The 14,785-nt window shown below is 38.1% G+C and overlaps 1 protein-coding gene across 1 annotated transcript in view; it reads right to left on the reverse strand.

Moving 5' to 3' along the window:
- The window catches only part of ITGA8 (integrin subunit alpha 8), a 171,830-nt gene that overhangs the window by 51,398 nt on the left and 105,647 nt on the right, over positions 1-14,785 (reverse strand). Inside the window, exons 18-22 of the mRNA XM_055332378.1 lie at positions 13,946-14,083; positions 13,398-13,465; positions 11,431-11,578; positions 7,065-7,157; positions 3,519-3,598 (exon numbers count right to left, since the gene is read on the reverse strand). Coding sequence (XP_055188353.1) covers positions 3,519-3,598; positions 7,065-7,157; positions 11,431-11,578; positions 13,398-13,465; positions 13,946-14,083 — 527 coding nt within the window. The remainder of the gene's footprint in view (positions 1-3,518; positions 3,599-7,064; positions 7,158-11,430; positions 11,579-13,397; positions 13,466-13,945; positions 14,084-14,785) is intronic.

Below are 14,785 nucleotides of genomic sequence, written 5' to 3' on the forward strand. Positions count from 1 at the left end.
TAGTTCCAAATGCATTATGGGAAACTCTGTAGTTTAGAAATTGAAATCTCATTGTTCCACACCTTACCCAGACTTGGTTCAATTTTCTAGTTCTCACTGCTCTGCAGCAGTAGATATAAAAATTACAAACAAAAACAAGTTTCAGTTTAGCTGTCCCACAATTTCATTGCATTTTGTTTCCATGTGGTTAAAATGACACAATTGACTTTACTCACAACACCCTGAAAATGTTATATATAGATGTTAGGCACTGAAATCGTCTTTGGACAGAAGTCTCATCTGAAGCTTGCAGAGGCTATTTGACAGTGAGAGCAATGGCAGACGTGGAGACTAGATCGGGTTCACTAAACAAAATCGTCCTCTGTCACACAGCCTTGCCATGACACTTGGTACTGCAATCAACCACTGGTATCAACAACATCTCCTGGTAAGAAAGGCACCAGACTTGATATACAACTTAGATGCTTCCTTGACCTCTTTCCTGGAAGGAAACCTCCCTTGCTAATACCACTGCTATGTTCAAACAAGTCATCCATCACTGGCCTGGACGCTGAGCTATTTATATCATTGGTGCTAGTTCTACGCAGGAATGAAGGATTTCCTCTCCACGACTACACCCTATGTCATGCACAAGGATAAACATGTTTTTTACTTATCACTTCAATGCTTTTTTCTTTTTCCTTACTGTTTCCCAGTTTGGGTTTTCTAACATTCCCTCTGTGCTTTCTGTGGTCTTTGGCACATCAGCAAATACAGTGTTCATCTCACCATTGCCAAGGAAGCAATTTCAGTGACATCACGAGGACCTATTTGTATGTGGGAATTGCTATCTGAGAACCACTTCACACAGGGAGGAGAATGTTTACATGTCACACAGAGCCACGACATGAAGAGACCACTTAATGCAAACATTTGGTAACATGAAATATTTTAAGTTTATTAATATATAAGGTCTCATTTCTCTGTTGGGTTCTGTTTGTGGAAAGGGGCATTAAATGTGAGTAACAGAGGTCAATGTGGTCAAAAGCTTAAGAATTTAGACTTCAGAGCACTTGGTTTAATTTATCTTTGGTTTTAACACATTTAAATTGAATGCAAACTAGCCACTAAATACTTATTTATGTCTTTGGAGTTGGCCAGGCAAAGCATGTAGATTAATGCTCACCTCAGTGTTAAGTATTCTCAAACAGATAGAAAGATAAAGTATTCTCTTTATCTCTGAAATGTCTGGTTTTGGAATTTGATGTATGTATGTTCCTGGATGCTCTCTAGTTCTACATCTCTGCCTTTTTATATTTTTTTCAGGTTAATGTTAAAACAGTCATGAGTTGCTATAGCATGTAAGGATGGAATATAATCATGGTCCATTCTTTTAGATGAAGGGGGATGTTGAATTGTGACCATTTCCATTTTCCATCAAATTTAATACTTCATTGCTGAGTTCACTATTTGAATGATGATCTCCAGGATGGATTTGGAGAAGGCATTTAGGACATCATTTGTTATCCTTTGCTCCTTGGAATGAACTACTAGTTACACTCATTCTATTACCTGTAACTGCAATCAAAAGTAAGAAGGATGTGTCAAGGAATTTGCTTTGCATCTTTGCACCAGATTTTCTTTCTAAATAAAGGCTTTAAATTTCATGACAGATATATCTTCATGCCATTGCAGGACCAATGTCACAGAAAGTGATGGTGAGAAAAAAGAAACTTTAGGCCACTGTCTGAAGTGATGGTGGTCCTCACTATGGAGTGCTTTACTTTTTTCTTTTCTTTTCTTTTCTTTTCTTTTCTTTTCTTTTCTTTTCTTTTCTTTTCTTTTTTTTGAAGACTTACAAACATTTCTCAAATGAAAATATTTAGGACTACCTGAAACTTCTGGAAAATACACATTTATAGAGACACAAAGAAGTGATTTAATAAGCTTTTGGTAAAATGATATTATAGAATTCATTCTGTCTGCATCTTACCCCTAATAGGGTAAACATTTTTTAAATCTCTAGCAGAAAATATTAAGTTAAACTTTTAAAAAAGACCTAATTACGATCAGAAAAAGACCTAAGGTAAGTTAGAAAATCTTCCTTCTTAGAAATCTATCATAAAATTTAGGGGGTGTGGCTTGTGATATGGGTTGTAGATTAAAATTTTTTTTTAATTTTTAAAGATTTATTTATTTTAGAGAATGCATGAGTGGGAGGGGCAGAGGGAGAGGGAGAGATAATCCCAAGCAGACTCCATGCTGAGTGTGGAGCCCAACTCAGGGCTTGATCTCATGACCCTGAGATCAGGACCTGAGCCAAAACCAAGATAGTTGCCTAACTGACTATGCCATCCAGGCACTTCTAGGTTGTACATTTCAAAAATCTGCTATATTCTTATAGAGTTTATATATTTTTTTAAAAACCCTAAACGTTGAGTCAAAGTAGCTGTTAAGAAGTAATCCATTGCACAAAGTCAGCACTCTCCAATCACTTCTTATAGGACAGAAGGTAAGTTTAGAGATTAAGCCACACTGCACACTAGGATTTGAGAACCAAATTGTAGAGACTGACTTCAGAGTTGTGTTATAGTTAGAATAAGGGTTCATCACACTGAGCATATGCTATTTATACCAATGTTGTTCAAACTTTTAAAATTGCAGACTATAAAAAATATATATATACATTTCACAGGGTGTCTTACTATACACATTTATATTTATCTAATTGAATTGTTTCACAAACAGGAAGGACTCTGATACATTCCATTCTATTCAATCTCCTTTTTCTTTTAATACTGGCCTGCAGTCATTAAATTGATCCCATTACTGGCTAATGGACTGAAGTCCACAGTTGGGCTTTCATGCACACTGTTCCCCACAAGTCTTCCCACTCACTAAGTATTATTTTCAGCCATGGAGTATTAAACAGAATAGACAGGGAAGTAGTAATTACACTTTTATATCTGAAAAGGGTCTTAGAAAAAAGTGGCAGCTACTTACATGCTTTGGCTTGTAGTTACCAGAAAAGGCCCTGAATGAAGGCTCTGAACCAATATATGATCACACTAGCTTCCTGCCACAGTGCTCACAGTGAAACTATCAGAGACTCATTATTTCTTGAATAGTTGGATTTCAAGATTGTGAATGCATAATCCATTTTGTATTTTTGCAAAAATTTTTATCCTCAGGGATTAGCTGACCACCAGCTGAGAGCAAGGTAGGAATGTAGTATAGGTGTTGGTGAGAGTGGGAGAAGGGAAGTGAATCAGAATGAGGACAAATGGAGGTAAATGGGGGTGGGAGGGTACCCAGAACAAAATTTCACTAAAATAACTTGGCTCATATAATGGATCTCTTTTCTAAAACAAAACAAAACTGAAATAACGGGAACAAAGGAAAAATGATCTGTGAAAGTCTGAGTTCTAATTTCAGGAGACCTCTTAAGGTTAAGGAGCTTGGAGAGTGGCCATTCGTTTCACTATGGATTTCTCTAATATTGAAAGCTGACCATAATTTTAGGCACTCAAAGATCTGACCTTCTGATTTGGAGATCGAAGTTAATGCTCATGTTTGTTTTCTCAAGACGTGGAACTGCAAATCGGAGGCCCAGAGAATACTAGAAGAAAAAAAAATCACAAGACACTAAGTTTATTACAGGGAGGGACTTTATACGCAGCATAAAAATCTTAAATCATCCTTGCAAATCCCCACCCTAGCTTGCTGTCTTTTTCTTGGATTCCACCCTGGGTTGCTGGGAGGAAATCATGCAACTAAGACTGCAGGGCCCAGACAGTTCAAGTCCCTCTACATTGTGGTTTCTTCCCTTCATTGAGCCCTGTACAAACTCTTCTCTGGCCACCTTCCTATGTACTAAATTAAAAACAACCTAAATATACGAGAGATGATTGATTTGGAAAACTGTAATGCTTGTGTTTGATGCACATTTAGGTAGCCATTGAAATCATGGTTGTGAATTCTATGCAAAATGTGGAAAATGCTTCAAATGATGATCCATAAAGAAACAGATTACATAGTTGTATGTACAATGTGTTTCACCTATTGTTTTAAAAGTTTATCGATGGAAAAATTACAGGAGTGAGGGTATATTGTAAGAAAATATATCAGAATAACATCCTATGGTTATGTTAAGGTATGAGTGTAGGGATTGTTTTTTCCACTTTTCTTTATTTTCCAAAGTTTTATACTTGAGCTTACTTTTTTGAGTACAGATTTTTAAAACTTTGGGAAAAGTAAATGCAATGATACAATAAATAAGAAAGTAAAAACAAGAGCTAAGTAATTATATGACTTACTCTCCCATGTACTGTGCTAAATCTTATGTGCCTTGCCTCACATAATCATGACAACCACCCCACAGGTAGGTATTATGATTGCTGACATTTTACAATTGAGCAGTAATCTGAGGATTAGGGATATCAAGTGCCTTCCTCCAGGAGCACAGCAAATGAATTGTAGAGTTGGAGTGGAAATTCCTGCAAATTGACTCCAGAACCTGTTTTCTTGACCACTATATTATGAGAATCAAATCAAATCATGAGTGATTCAAAACTCATGTTAACACGAACAATAATAAATCATTGTTTTTATCGTAAACCCTCATCATCATTTTACTAGCCCTTACTGATTATGCTGCACACCAGGTACTGCCCTAGTGGCGTTATTTACATCATATCGTTGCACTGCTTCAAACATTTCTTTTTTTCTTTTTTCTTTTGCTTCAAACATTTCTAAACACAAAAATTCTCCCATTTCAATGTGACTTGTCCAAAGTATCACACTGAAAATGGCAAAGCTGGGATTTAAACCCAGGAGTGTCTAATTATTAAACCTATGCATCCTTATACCGCAGCCACAATGAATTCCTTAATAATAACAATGTACGATTTTTGGTCAGACCTCCAGGACTTTGCACATAAACTTCTCTCTTCTATGGAAACCTGTTTAAACATTTCCTGCTTTTTCTACTTGAAGAGGTTCTACTCATTCTTCAAAGCTCAGGACAAGAGATCCTCCTGCAACATACTGTCTGGTCCCACAGGCCAGGTCAGGCAGAAATTTTCTCTTTCCCTGTCTCTCCTTTGCTACTCTTCCCATCACTCAACCTCTAAGGTTGCTAATTTCAATTTTTTTATTGAATGGGGATTGTATATTTTCATCTTGAGGTTGTGAGACTCTAGCTTAGGATCAGGCATATAGAAGGGGCACAATACAAATGGTTGAAAGAATGTGAAAGAGTGTGCTGTTATTTGCATAGTTCTAGGGATGGGGATCTTGCCATATTATGATGAAGCCTAGCTAATGTTGGTCTTCATTGTAGAACAATTTAGCTTGGGACAAAGACACAACAAAGATATGACAATTTCATATTGATAAAAGACCCATGTGTTTTCAACTAGAATCAAACACTAGATCTCTGGGCACTGATTCTAAAGAACCTCTGTGGAACCACTACTTTTTTTTTTTTTAATTTTTATTTTTATTTATGATAGTCACAGAGAGAGAAAGAGAGAGAGGCAGAGACATAGGCAGAGGAAGAAGCAGGCTCCATGCACCGGGAGCCCGACGTGGGATTCGATCCCGGGTCTCCAGGATCGCGCCCTGGGCCAAAGGCAGGCGCCAAACCGCTGCACCACCCAGGGATCCCGGAACCACTACTTTTTTGTTTTCCTGATTGAGAGATTGTACACATTTTTATGAATCCTACTGGCACATAGTATATGAAAGTGACATTACTCCTCACAAATCAGAAGAAATACATCTAAATATTACCTTGAATGTTTGGTTAAATTAAAATAAAAAGTCACTTGACAACTATTTTTTAAAATGTTGGGACTGAAATAAATGGTGTTGGTGATTTATGATGTTTTTTAATATTTAGGACTGCTCTTACATTTGGAATTTTACTACAATCTGAGGAGATTACTTTTTTTAAGTACGAAATGAAGAAGTAAATAAATCAAAATGTTTTATAACAAAACAGAATGCAATAAAATTTGATGTATTTAAGGGCATTAAGGGGTGAGATAAGAAAGCTATTAGGTTTCTTCCACTATAGACCTCACAGATAAATGAATACAAACAATTTACTTCCTTGACTTCCAAAAATTATTTGTTGGTTAAGTGGATTGACATCCAGTCACATAAACACATTTGTGGTTAAGACCACATGGCCATTTTTACCCTCCACTTTGAGAATCACTGGTGGCCAATTTTTGTTCCAAGATTACTGTTGGTTATTAATGATCTTAGATGATCTCTGGTTTAGATTTAACACTTTCAATACTTGAAAAAGGAATGAGTGCCTGGTCACCTATTTATTGAGATATTTATTTATGGAGATATTTATTGAGGTATTTATTATAAGAAGTTACTCTATGTACTTAAATGGCTATTGAATAAAATAAACTTATTGTCCACAAGTAATCTTGAATGAAAAGTTCCTAAATCTGGAAACAAAGAGAGAGGAAGAACATGTCCTTATTCTCTCAGAAGCACATTATAAATCATTATTAACTCTTTCTTTTTCTTGCTACAATTTTGTTTATTATTCTTCAATTAAAATGCATGGAAAAATACAGACCTGGTAAAGCTGACTCAAAAGCTGGATTATGGTAACATTTTAATATAAAATACTGTGAATGATATTCATACGGGAAATATGTCAAAAATAAAAGCTTAATCACCTTTGCTAAAATCTTTAATGATGTCATTTCTTAAGTCATTTACTGATTACAAAAAAAATTGCAGTGAAATTCAAAGAAAAAATATCCCAAGAAAAAAACCTGTACCAAAAAGAAATTCACAAATTTGTAGCACCTAAAAGACATGTAAGAGTAAAGTCAAAGAAAAAAGCGTATGAAAGTATTCGTGTTTTTGTGTTCTTAACCTCAGATTCCCTACTCTCGATATGCTATAATGCTAAATCCACCACTGTGGTAATTTCCTGCCTAATTTGTTTCACTTGCCAGGTGCTAAATTGTTGAGTGCTAATTGGGGAGCTTTGTATTAGCTCTCTTAAAAATTCAATTAGAACTTAGTAAGGTCTTCTGGTTTTCTCTTACATTTGTTCCAGCCACCATAGGGTTCCCAAGGTCACACACCACCATCCTGGTTATATTTTCCATCTCGTACTCACAACTCAGTGGTCGCAACCCCTGCAATGGGAAAGAACACCAGCATAGAGCTCAGTAAGCAAATAAGTTACATCCTGTCCCTAAAGCAATGTGTGGGCCGGGAAGCTTCTCTTGATTTCAAACACCTGTGTGGGCAACTGTGCCCAAGAGTTCATGTGTAACCGTTAAGTCAGAAGAGAAACTTGATAGAAAAAAAATCAAAGTTTAATTATAGGAAGAAATTGGCTTAGTCAACATACTTAGTACATTTCACTGAGGAGGAAAATGCTTAATACATGAAATAATGAACATTTTAGGAATTATTTTTATTATTGCTACTGTTAAATTTGGGCCATGAAGATCACAGATAAGTAAACATCACTGAACAAATTTATTCTTGCAAAAACTGAAATGACAGGTATTAGTGGAAGCTATCATACGACTCAATGAGTATTTTGCAAGAGAATTGCTCTGAACACAAATTTTTACACACCATGGTCTCATTTTGAGATTACACGACCAATCTTAGTTCAACCCTCTAAACACTTAAGATGGGAAGAGAACACTTTTATGTTTACCTCGTGCTTCATGTCTCCCTTCTTCTACCTATATATTATTCTCATTAGAAAGTATCAAACTCAAGTTTGAAGAGGTGCTTAGAACTATGCCCTGGACAAGTTCTCAAGGTTACACCAGATGAGAAGTAAAGGAGCTTTATCTTTGAACTCCTTCCCTCTGTTCCAGCTCTATCTCTTGTTTTCACACTACTCCCAGCTGCTTTAAAATCCACACCTTGCTCTCCATCCTGAGCCCCTTTCCATTTTTCAAAACATAATGTCCCTATGGCCCTGCTTCACCTTTGGTGATAGCTACAAATGTTACCCATTATTTCCCTCTAACTTACTAAGTGCCACTAAGTGCCACCTGTCACTCTCATTCCCAGAGATAAGCTTGCAACATGAAGACTTTCACAAAGGAGCAACCTTTTGGGGATTTCTGCCCAAGGAGAGGTCCAAGGAAGAGGGTTCTCTGAACACGAGGAACATTTGTCCATCTGTCAGCTCTACTGAAATTTCAAAGGAAGTAATGTGACTTTTCATGTAAAAGTTTCAGAAACCAGCCTCCATTCCATTCCTCCTACTTCATTGAGAAAAAATAAGATCCAATAAGAAAATGACAAATACATCCAGGTAAAGAATTTTGTAAGTAAATCATATGCTTTGAGGAAATTAACTTCAGAGGAACGGGTTTTTTTTTTTGTGTCTGTTCTATTCCTAGTGCCTGGAGTAGTGTGGGGCAAAAAGTAGTAAATGGAAGATAAAAAGAAGTAGCCCATCCTACTTCCTAAGAGTCTGAAATGAAATAGAAACCCAAGTAACTATAAAATCCTCCCTCCTGTAATCAACCCCCACTGAAAAGTCTGTTTAGACTCATAAGAAAGGAGTGAGTGACTGGTATCTGGGGGCAATTTAATAATGCTCTCCCCAAATAACCCCAGTGACCTGTTAGTATTCTAAACACCTAAGAAACATAGTTTCAAATAGCTGTTAACATTCTTTCTTCTGAAAGGTAGAATTAGCATGCATTTAAAATCTTAAGGATCTATTACTAACCCTAATCACTCAGTCCTTAAAACAGCAAAAAAGAACCAGCAAAAGCTCTTAAAAATGTCCGTGAATCCTTTGAATATAACTCAAGGACTTAGTTTCTATAGTAAATATTTTTATCTTATCTAAAGGTTAAAAGTTATATGTACATTTTTTCCAGCTTTCTAGAAATAGCTTTTTTCACATCAAAGATCTTTTCTTTCCCCCAGTTCCCTCCTCCACCCTTTTTCTTTTTTTAACCTTTATTTCCTTTCTGTGAGTAAGAGAAACAATGATTGTTTTTCTAGATATTTCTAGATTATTTTCCTTAGCTGCTCCAGGGACACTGTTGCTCTAATCCATTTATAGCTCTTAAAATATTATTCATTCACTAAAAATATTTACTGTGGACCTGCTGTTTACCAGGCATTGATAAAAAAGACTCCTTGTCCTTACTGAATTTCCGATGATCATAACAACTGTAAAAAGTCATCAAAAGCAATTGTGACAAGCAATGGAAACATAACCAGTGCAGTTTGAGTTTTATGATAGGAGAGAGTCTTAGTGATAGAGGGGGTCATGCTCCTAGATTTCAGCACCAGAAACGCCATCCTGAAGGAAGTGAGGTCAAAGCTTCTGGGAGGCAGTGTAGATCAGTGGTTAAGAGCATGGGATTAGACCTAATAGTGGAGGTGTGAGTCTTGGTTCTGCTACATAATAGTTGTGTACCTTTGGGCCTGTTACTCAATTTCTCCGTATCTATAGAGTGGGGATACTGATAGACTTGCTGTTTTCTATAAGGCTGTTATGAGGATTAGTAAATTGAATCCACATAAGATCTCAGAGCAGTACCCAGCACATTTCAATTGATGGATATTGTACAACAGTGCAAATGTACCTAGGGCCACTGAACTGCACATTTAAAAAGTGGCTAAAATGGTAAATTTTGTATTATAAATTGTTTACACCAGTAATAATATCAATAATAATCATCATATAAAGCACATTGGCCCTTATTCCTAGAAGAATTTAGAAAAAGCCACCAAAGGAAATATGAAGTCTGGCTCAGTGAAGGTTTCCAGAGAAAGAGAAGGTCAGCGTCTACATTTTCAAAAAGATGAATGTTTTCAACAAAAGAATAAGAAAATTTACAATCAGATAATCCTAATATGTTTCCCCCGGAGAGAATTGTCTAAAAAAAAAAAAAAAAAAAAACAAAAAACCTTGAGCGGAGTTTAAATAAAAAGGTACACAAACCTCAAAATGCTTCAAAACAAAGAATAAATTAGAACGTGGCTTTAGTCATGTGAAATTCAAAGACCAAGCTACATCTCTGCCCAAGAAAAACTGATGGAAGAAAATTAGTTAAGGACTTCTTTGAGATTATGGATAATGTCTGTTGTGAGGTTTAAAGCCAAAGATAGAAGTGATAAAGGTTCTCCCATATTTTCCATGCAACAAAGCGAACCGTACACTGGATGTTTTGCTACAAGAACACTTTAGAATAGATGCTTTGTTTAACAAAGTCAGGGGTGGACTGACGTGAAAGAATCAAGTGAAAATATGAGTGGAGCCTTGGAATTTTTTCTAAAATAACACACTTGAACTTTTTTTGTTTGTTTATATTGTATTTGCATGTGAGCATGTATAAGTGATACTTTTCTATAAATTTCTGCAACAGGAAATCATGATTTTATGACTGTCAAAGATACACGATTATTACTCACCTGAATTTATTTTTTTACTAAGAAGATAATTTAGCCAGAACATAAACCACAAGACTAGAGGTTTGAGTAGAGAATTTTACATTCCTTATGTTTTTCAATGCCTATAACGTAACAACATAACAACAATTTGCTAACATTTCTGTAGATGAAATATTTTTCACTGGAGTATTGAATCATTCAAAGAACCTTATGCCTGGTTCTGTGTGAGGTGTAGTGATGGCCAGGAAAGAGTGGTAGGCTAGGTCTCCACCCTTGACTGTACATTTCTGAAGACAAGGGATTCTCTCCGTTATCCTGCCATATACTTATAATGGCTTTTTGGACCAAGTGATTAAAAACACAGCAGAACCTAAGGATACCCTGAGTAGGAAGATTCATGGACTGATAAGGAAAGGAAAGATTATTAAAAACAAACAAAACAAAACATCAGTGTCAGTTTAATAAATGGTGGCACTGCCCAACCGACAAATGACGAAGACCTGGCTTTTCTTGGTCCTGGTCCCAAAACGGTGGACCACGAAGGAAGCAAAATGAACGTGTTTCCTTTCCAGTGCCTGTCTAGGCTGTTATCAGTGCTCAGCTGGGAATGGTCAGAGTCCATAAGCTTCCTCCGTAAGCAATAATGAAAACCAGACCTTCCGGGACCTAAAGGAACTAAAAACAAAGGCTTGAAAAGGGCCTGTGAGGGTGGGAGTTAGCAGGGGAATCAAGCTGATAGATGGCATTAGTGAGTTTCTCCTCTGAGCCAGCTGTATTCTCTTCCTTGCTTCAGCTCTCAATCTTTGGCTAATTTATCTGCGCTATGGCAAAGAAAGACATGAATACTGCTTAAGACCCCCCCCCTCCTTCCTGGCTCATTGCTATTATGATTACCAAAGGTGCCTTTATGTCCTCCTTTATTTGGGAAGAAAGTCTCAGCTAAGATGGCTCTACTTAACATCAGTTTAACTTCAAATATACAACTAGCTCTTTTCCTACTTCGAATAATTTGCAAGGCATTACCTTGTTGCTGCGTTCAATCCCAACATAATCTGCCTCTTCTGGTATCATCACAAAGAGTTCAGCTTCGTAGGCACCTTCTCCTTCATTTCTTGCATTGATTATGAGCGTAAGATGGTTTTCATCTCCAATGATGACCTGATGCTTATCTCTAAAAATGCAGTTTAAAAGGAGTGTTAGGTGCCATACTTCTCTGGATTCACTGATACTTTATTTAAAGACTTGCGAGGAAAGAAGGAAGATGTGGGAATATAAGACTTGGACAAGAAGATGGTTTGCCATGAGAGGGTGGTGAGAAGAGCCCAGAGAACCACATCAGTGTGGGCAGGGCAGGACAACGTCCAGTGATGTGCTGGTAATATTTAACAATGTATTGTCAAAAAAAAAAAAAAAGGGAGTACCAGTTTGTAGCACTTGCTGATTCCAGTGGTGCAAATCCTCCCACTGTGGTCAATTTCAGGCTACTGACATACTTAACCATCTGCCACCAAAAATTCCAGGAAATTTGACAGTTGTCTCACAAGCCAGAAGGAGGCAGCTCTCCACATCACTGCACACGCTCCGCAGGAAGAAGAGGAGTGGTGGGAGAGAAGGGAGATGGTTTAGAAATGAATGGTGTGTGTGTGTGTGTGTGCATGCATGTGTGCACACGTGGCAAGTGAACTGTAAGAGGGAAGAAAGAGGCAAAATAAAATAAGATCTCAAATAGCTGACTGAGGATTTTGAGGAAATTTAATTCTCTCCAAACCTCAAACTGAACCAACATTTGCAAATGACTTTTGCCAGTTGACTCTTAGTCAAAGCTTATTGCTTAGGACACTGGCTAAATTGTGAAGTTTGGGGGAAAAAATCCCCTGCAACGTTGCCAAGCAATTCCAAGCACTGATGGGGGGATAGGACTTGGGGGTGTGTGCTGGGGGGTGAGGAGCATGAATCTCCTTTTCCCCCACAGAGGATGTTTTACATCATGGTTTCATTTCTTTCCATAATAAAATGCAGTGCACTTACCAGTGCTGGACTGGTGATTCTCCATTAGAGGCAACTGGGAAGCACTTTGATTCTTTTTTTTTTTTTTTTTTGAAGACTTTTTATTTATTCAGAGACAGAGAAAGAGAGAGAGAAAGCATGAGCAGGGGGAGGGGCAGAGGAAGAGAAATAAGGAGACTCCTCACTGACCAGGGGCCAAACAGGGCTTGATCCCAGGACCCTGAGATCATGACCTGAGCTGAAGGCAGATGCTTCCCCAACTGAGCCACCCAGGTGCCCTGAAGCACTTTGAATTTTTAAAAAAATTTTATTTATTTATCCATGAGACACACACACACACACACACACACACACACAGAGGCAGAGACACAGGCAGAGGGAGAAGCAGGCCCCACACAGGGAGCCCGATGTGGGACTCGATCCCGGGTCTCCAGGATTACGCCCTGGGCTGAAGGCAGGTGCTAAACCACTGAGCCACCCAGGGATCCTGCATTTTGATTCTTAATGTGATTTTGGGACACTTCTGCTTTACTCCACAGAGTGGCACTAATTTTTTTTTTTAACAAGTTAAAATTGATTTCATTTTGACAATTTTAAGGATGCTTTTGAGTCGTAATTTGGGTAAGGCATAGATAGAACCAGCCTGAGTCCGCTGTTCATAGGACTGACGCAAGTACACACGACCTGAGTCACCCTCCATATGGGTTCATTTTGAACAAAAAAATGTTTTTCCCCACTTGTGCTGAAAGATGAAACAGCCCAGGCAAAATCTTAGGGTGTGTCACTTGACACCGGCGACAAAGAACTGACCCAAGACACAGGCTAACCCAAAGCATAGCCAAACTCAAGAATTTCATGCAGAGTGGTTTTTTTTTTTTTTTTTTTTTGTAGTAGTTGAAAGTGTATACTTTCTCCAGAGAAGCTTTAAATAAACACCTGTATTCCATTAGATAAAGCGTACAAGTTTATTTATTTAAACTTACGGTCTAGCTGAGAGCTTCAAGTCAGGAATGCACATGTTGTCTTCTCCACAGTCCACCAGGATGTGAGCCTGTGTTGTGCAAACAGGCATCAGGAATAATCTGGGTAAACCTGAATCATATCCTCTTTCTTGAAATGTATGAATGATTCCACAAATTAAACCAAAGCTTTTCATTTCACTCAGTGTGATTGTGCCCAGCTAGAAACCCTATGTGAGGCAGTGATCTCCCAATACAACCTCATTGACATAACAGCCCGATTCCAATTCATCCTGAAATGTCCATAAACACTCTGGCAGTGTTTTGAGGATCATGGGCTATCTTGCTTCCATCACAGCCACATTTTGAACGAACTAAATCTCATTGCACAAGGAGAAGGGCTTCCGAAAACACAATAATGCAGTGTTTCAGGAAACACATTGGGAAAGTCTCCCCAGTGTCATGAGTTTATGTGCAGGAATGAAAACAAAAGAGGCTAGATTTGGTCTGAAGGTCACAGGAGTGATGCTCGAGGCTTGAGAATCAACCATCAAAGACTGCCAGCGACCTACCTGTTGGGTAACAGTGTTTTCCCTGTAGTAATTCAATATTGGTTTCACTTCCAGGCCTTCTTTAAAGGTGGATTCGTCCAAACTGTAATTCAAACTAATGTTGATTGGAGATAATTTATCTCGGAATTCAGTTTCATCCTAGGGAAAATAATCACACTCAAGGAAGGCTCTGGGAAATAGCTACAAGATGTTAGTCTGTGAAAGGCAGGCGACATTTGACTTTAGCCAGTGGAACTGATCAGGGACTATCATGGGAGCGGGCCCAGGTACATGCTGATTTGTGGGGGAGATGGTAGCCAGCTTAATTAGCACATGTTCAGGGATGATATTGTTTACAGCTGGGGTTTCATCGAAATAAATGCTTCTGGAGGCAATCTTCAGGTTCTCACACAGATTGGTCAAATTGCAATTGAAAAAAAATATATATATATAACAAATGGTATGGAGAGTTTTGTGAATTGGGACTTTTGTTTTTGTGAGGTCAGCAGTGTTTATGAGTGCTCTTGGGCTCCAGGCGGGTGGGGAGGACACATCTTGGTTCTCCTCCTCTTGTCATCTCTTTAAGCTTACATGAACTTCAGGACATCTTTAGCACACTTGAAGTTTCCTCAGAAAACGAAAGAGAACCCCTTCAGAGTTGAGGGGGTGGCACAAGCAAAGGCCCAGGAGCACACAGTTATACCTTAGGCCATGCAGAAGGAGTGCCACCTTCAGATGTGTGCCAGTCACAGGCATAATGAGACTCAAGGGGTGTGTGCCCAGCTTTTCATTCTAGAATGTGTCTGTGAACTCTGCCCTCAGTGGGTTCTCTCACTCCCTCACTAAGCCCATTAAGGGAGG

This window comes from Nyctereutes procyonoides, unplaced genomic scaffold (assembly GCF_905146905.1).
Source record: "Nyctereutes procyonoides isolate TBG_1078 unplaced genomic scaffold, NYPRO_anot_genome, whole genome shotgun sequence".
Classification (NCBI taxonomy): domain Eukaryota; kingdom Metazoa; phylum Chordata; class Mammalia; order Carnivora; family Canidae; genus Nyctereutes; species Nyctereutes procyonoides.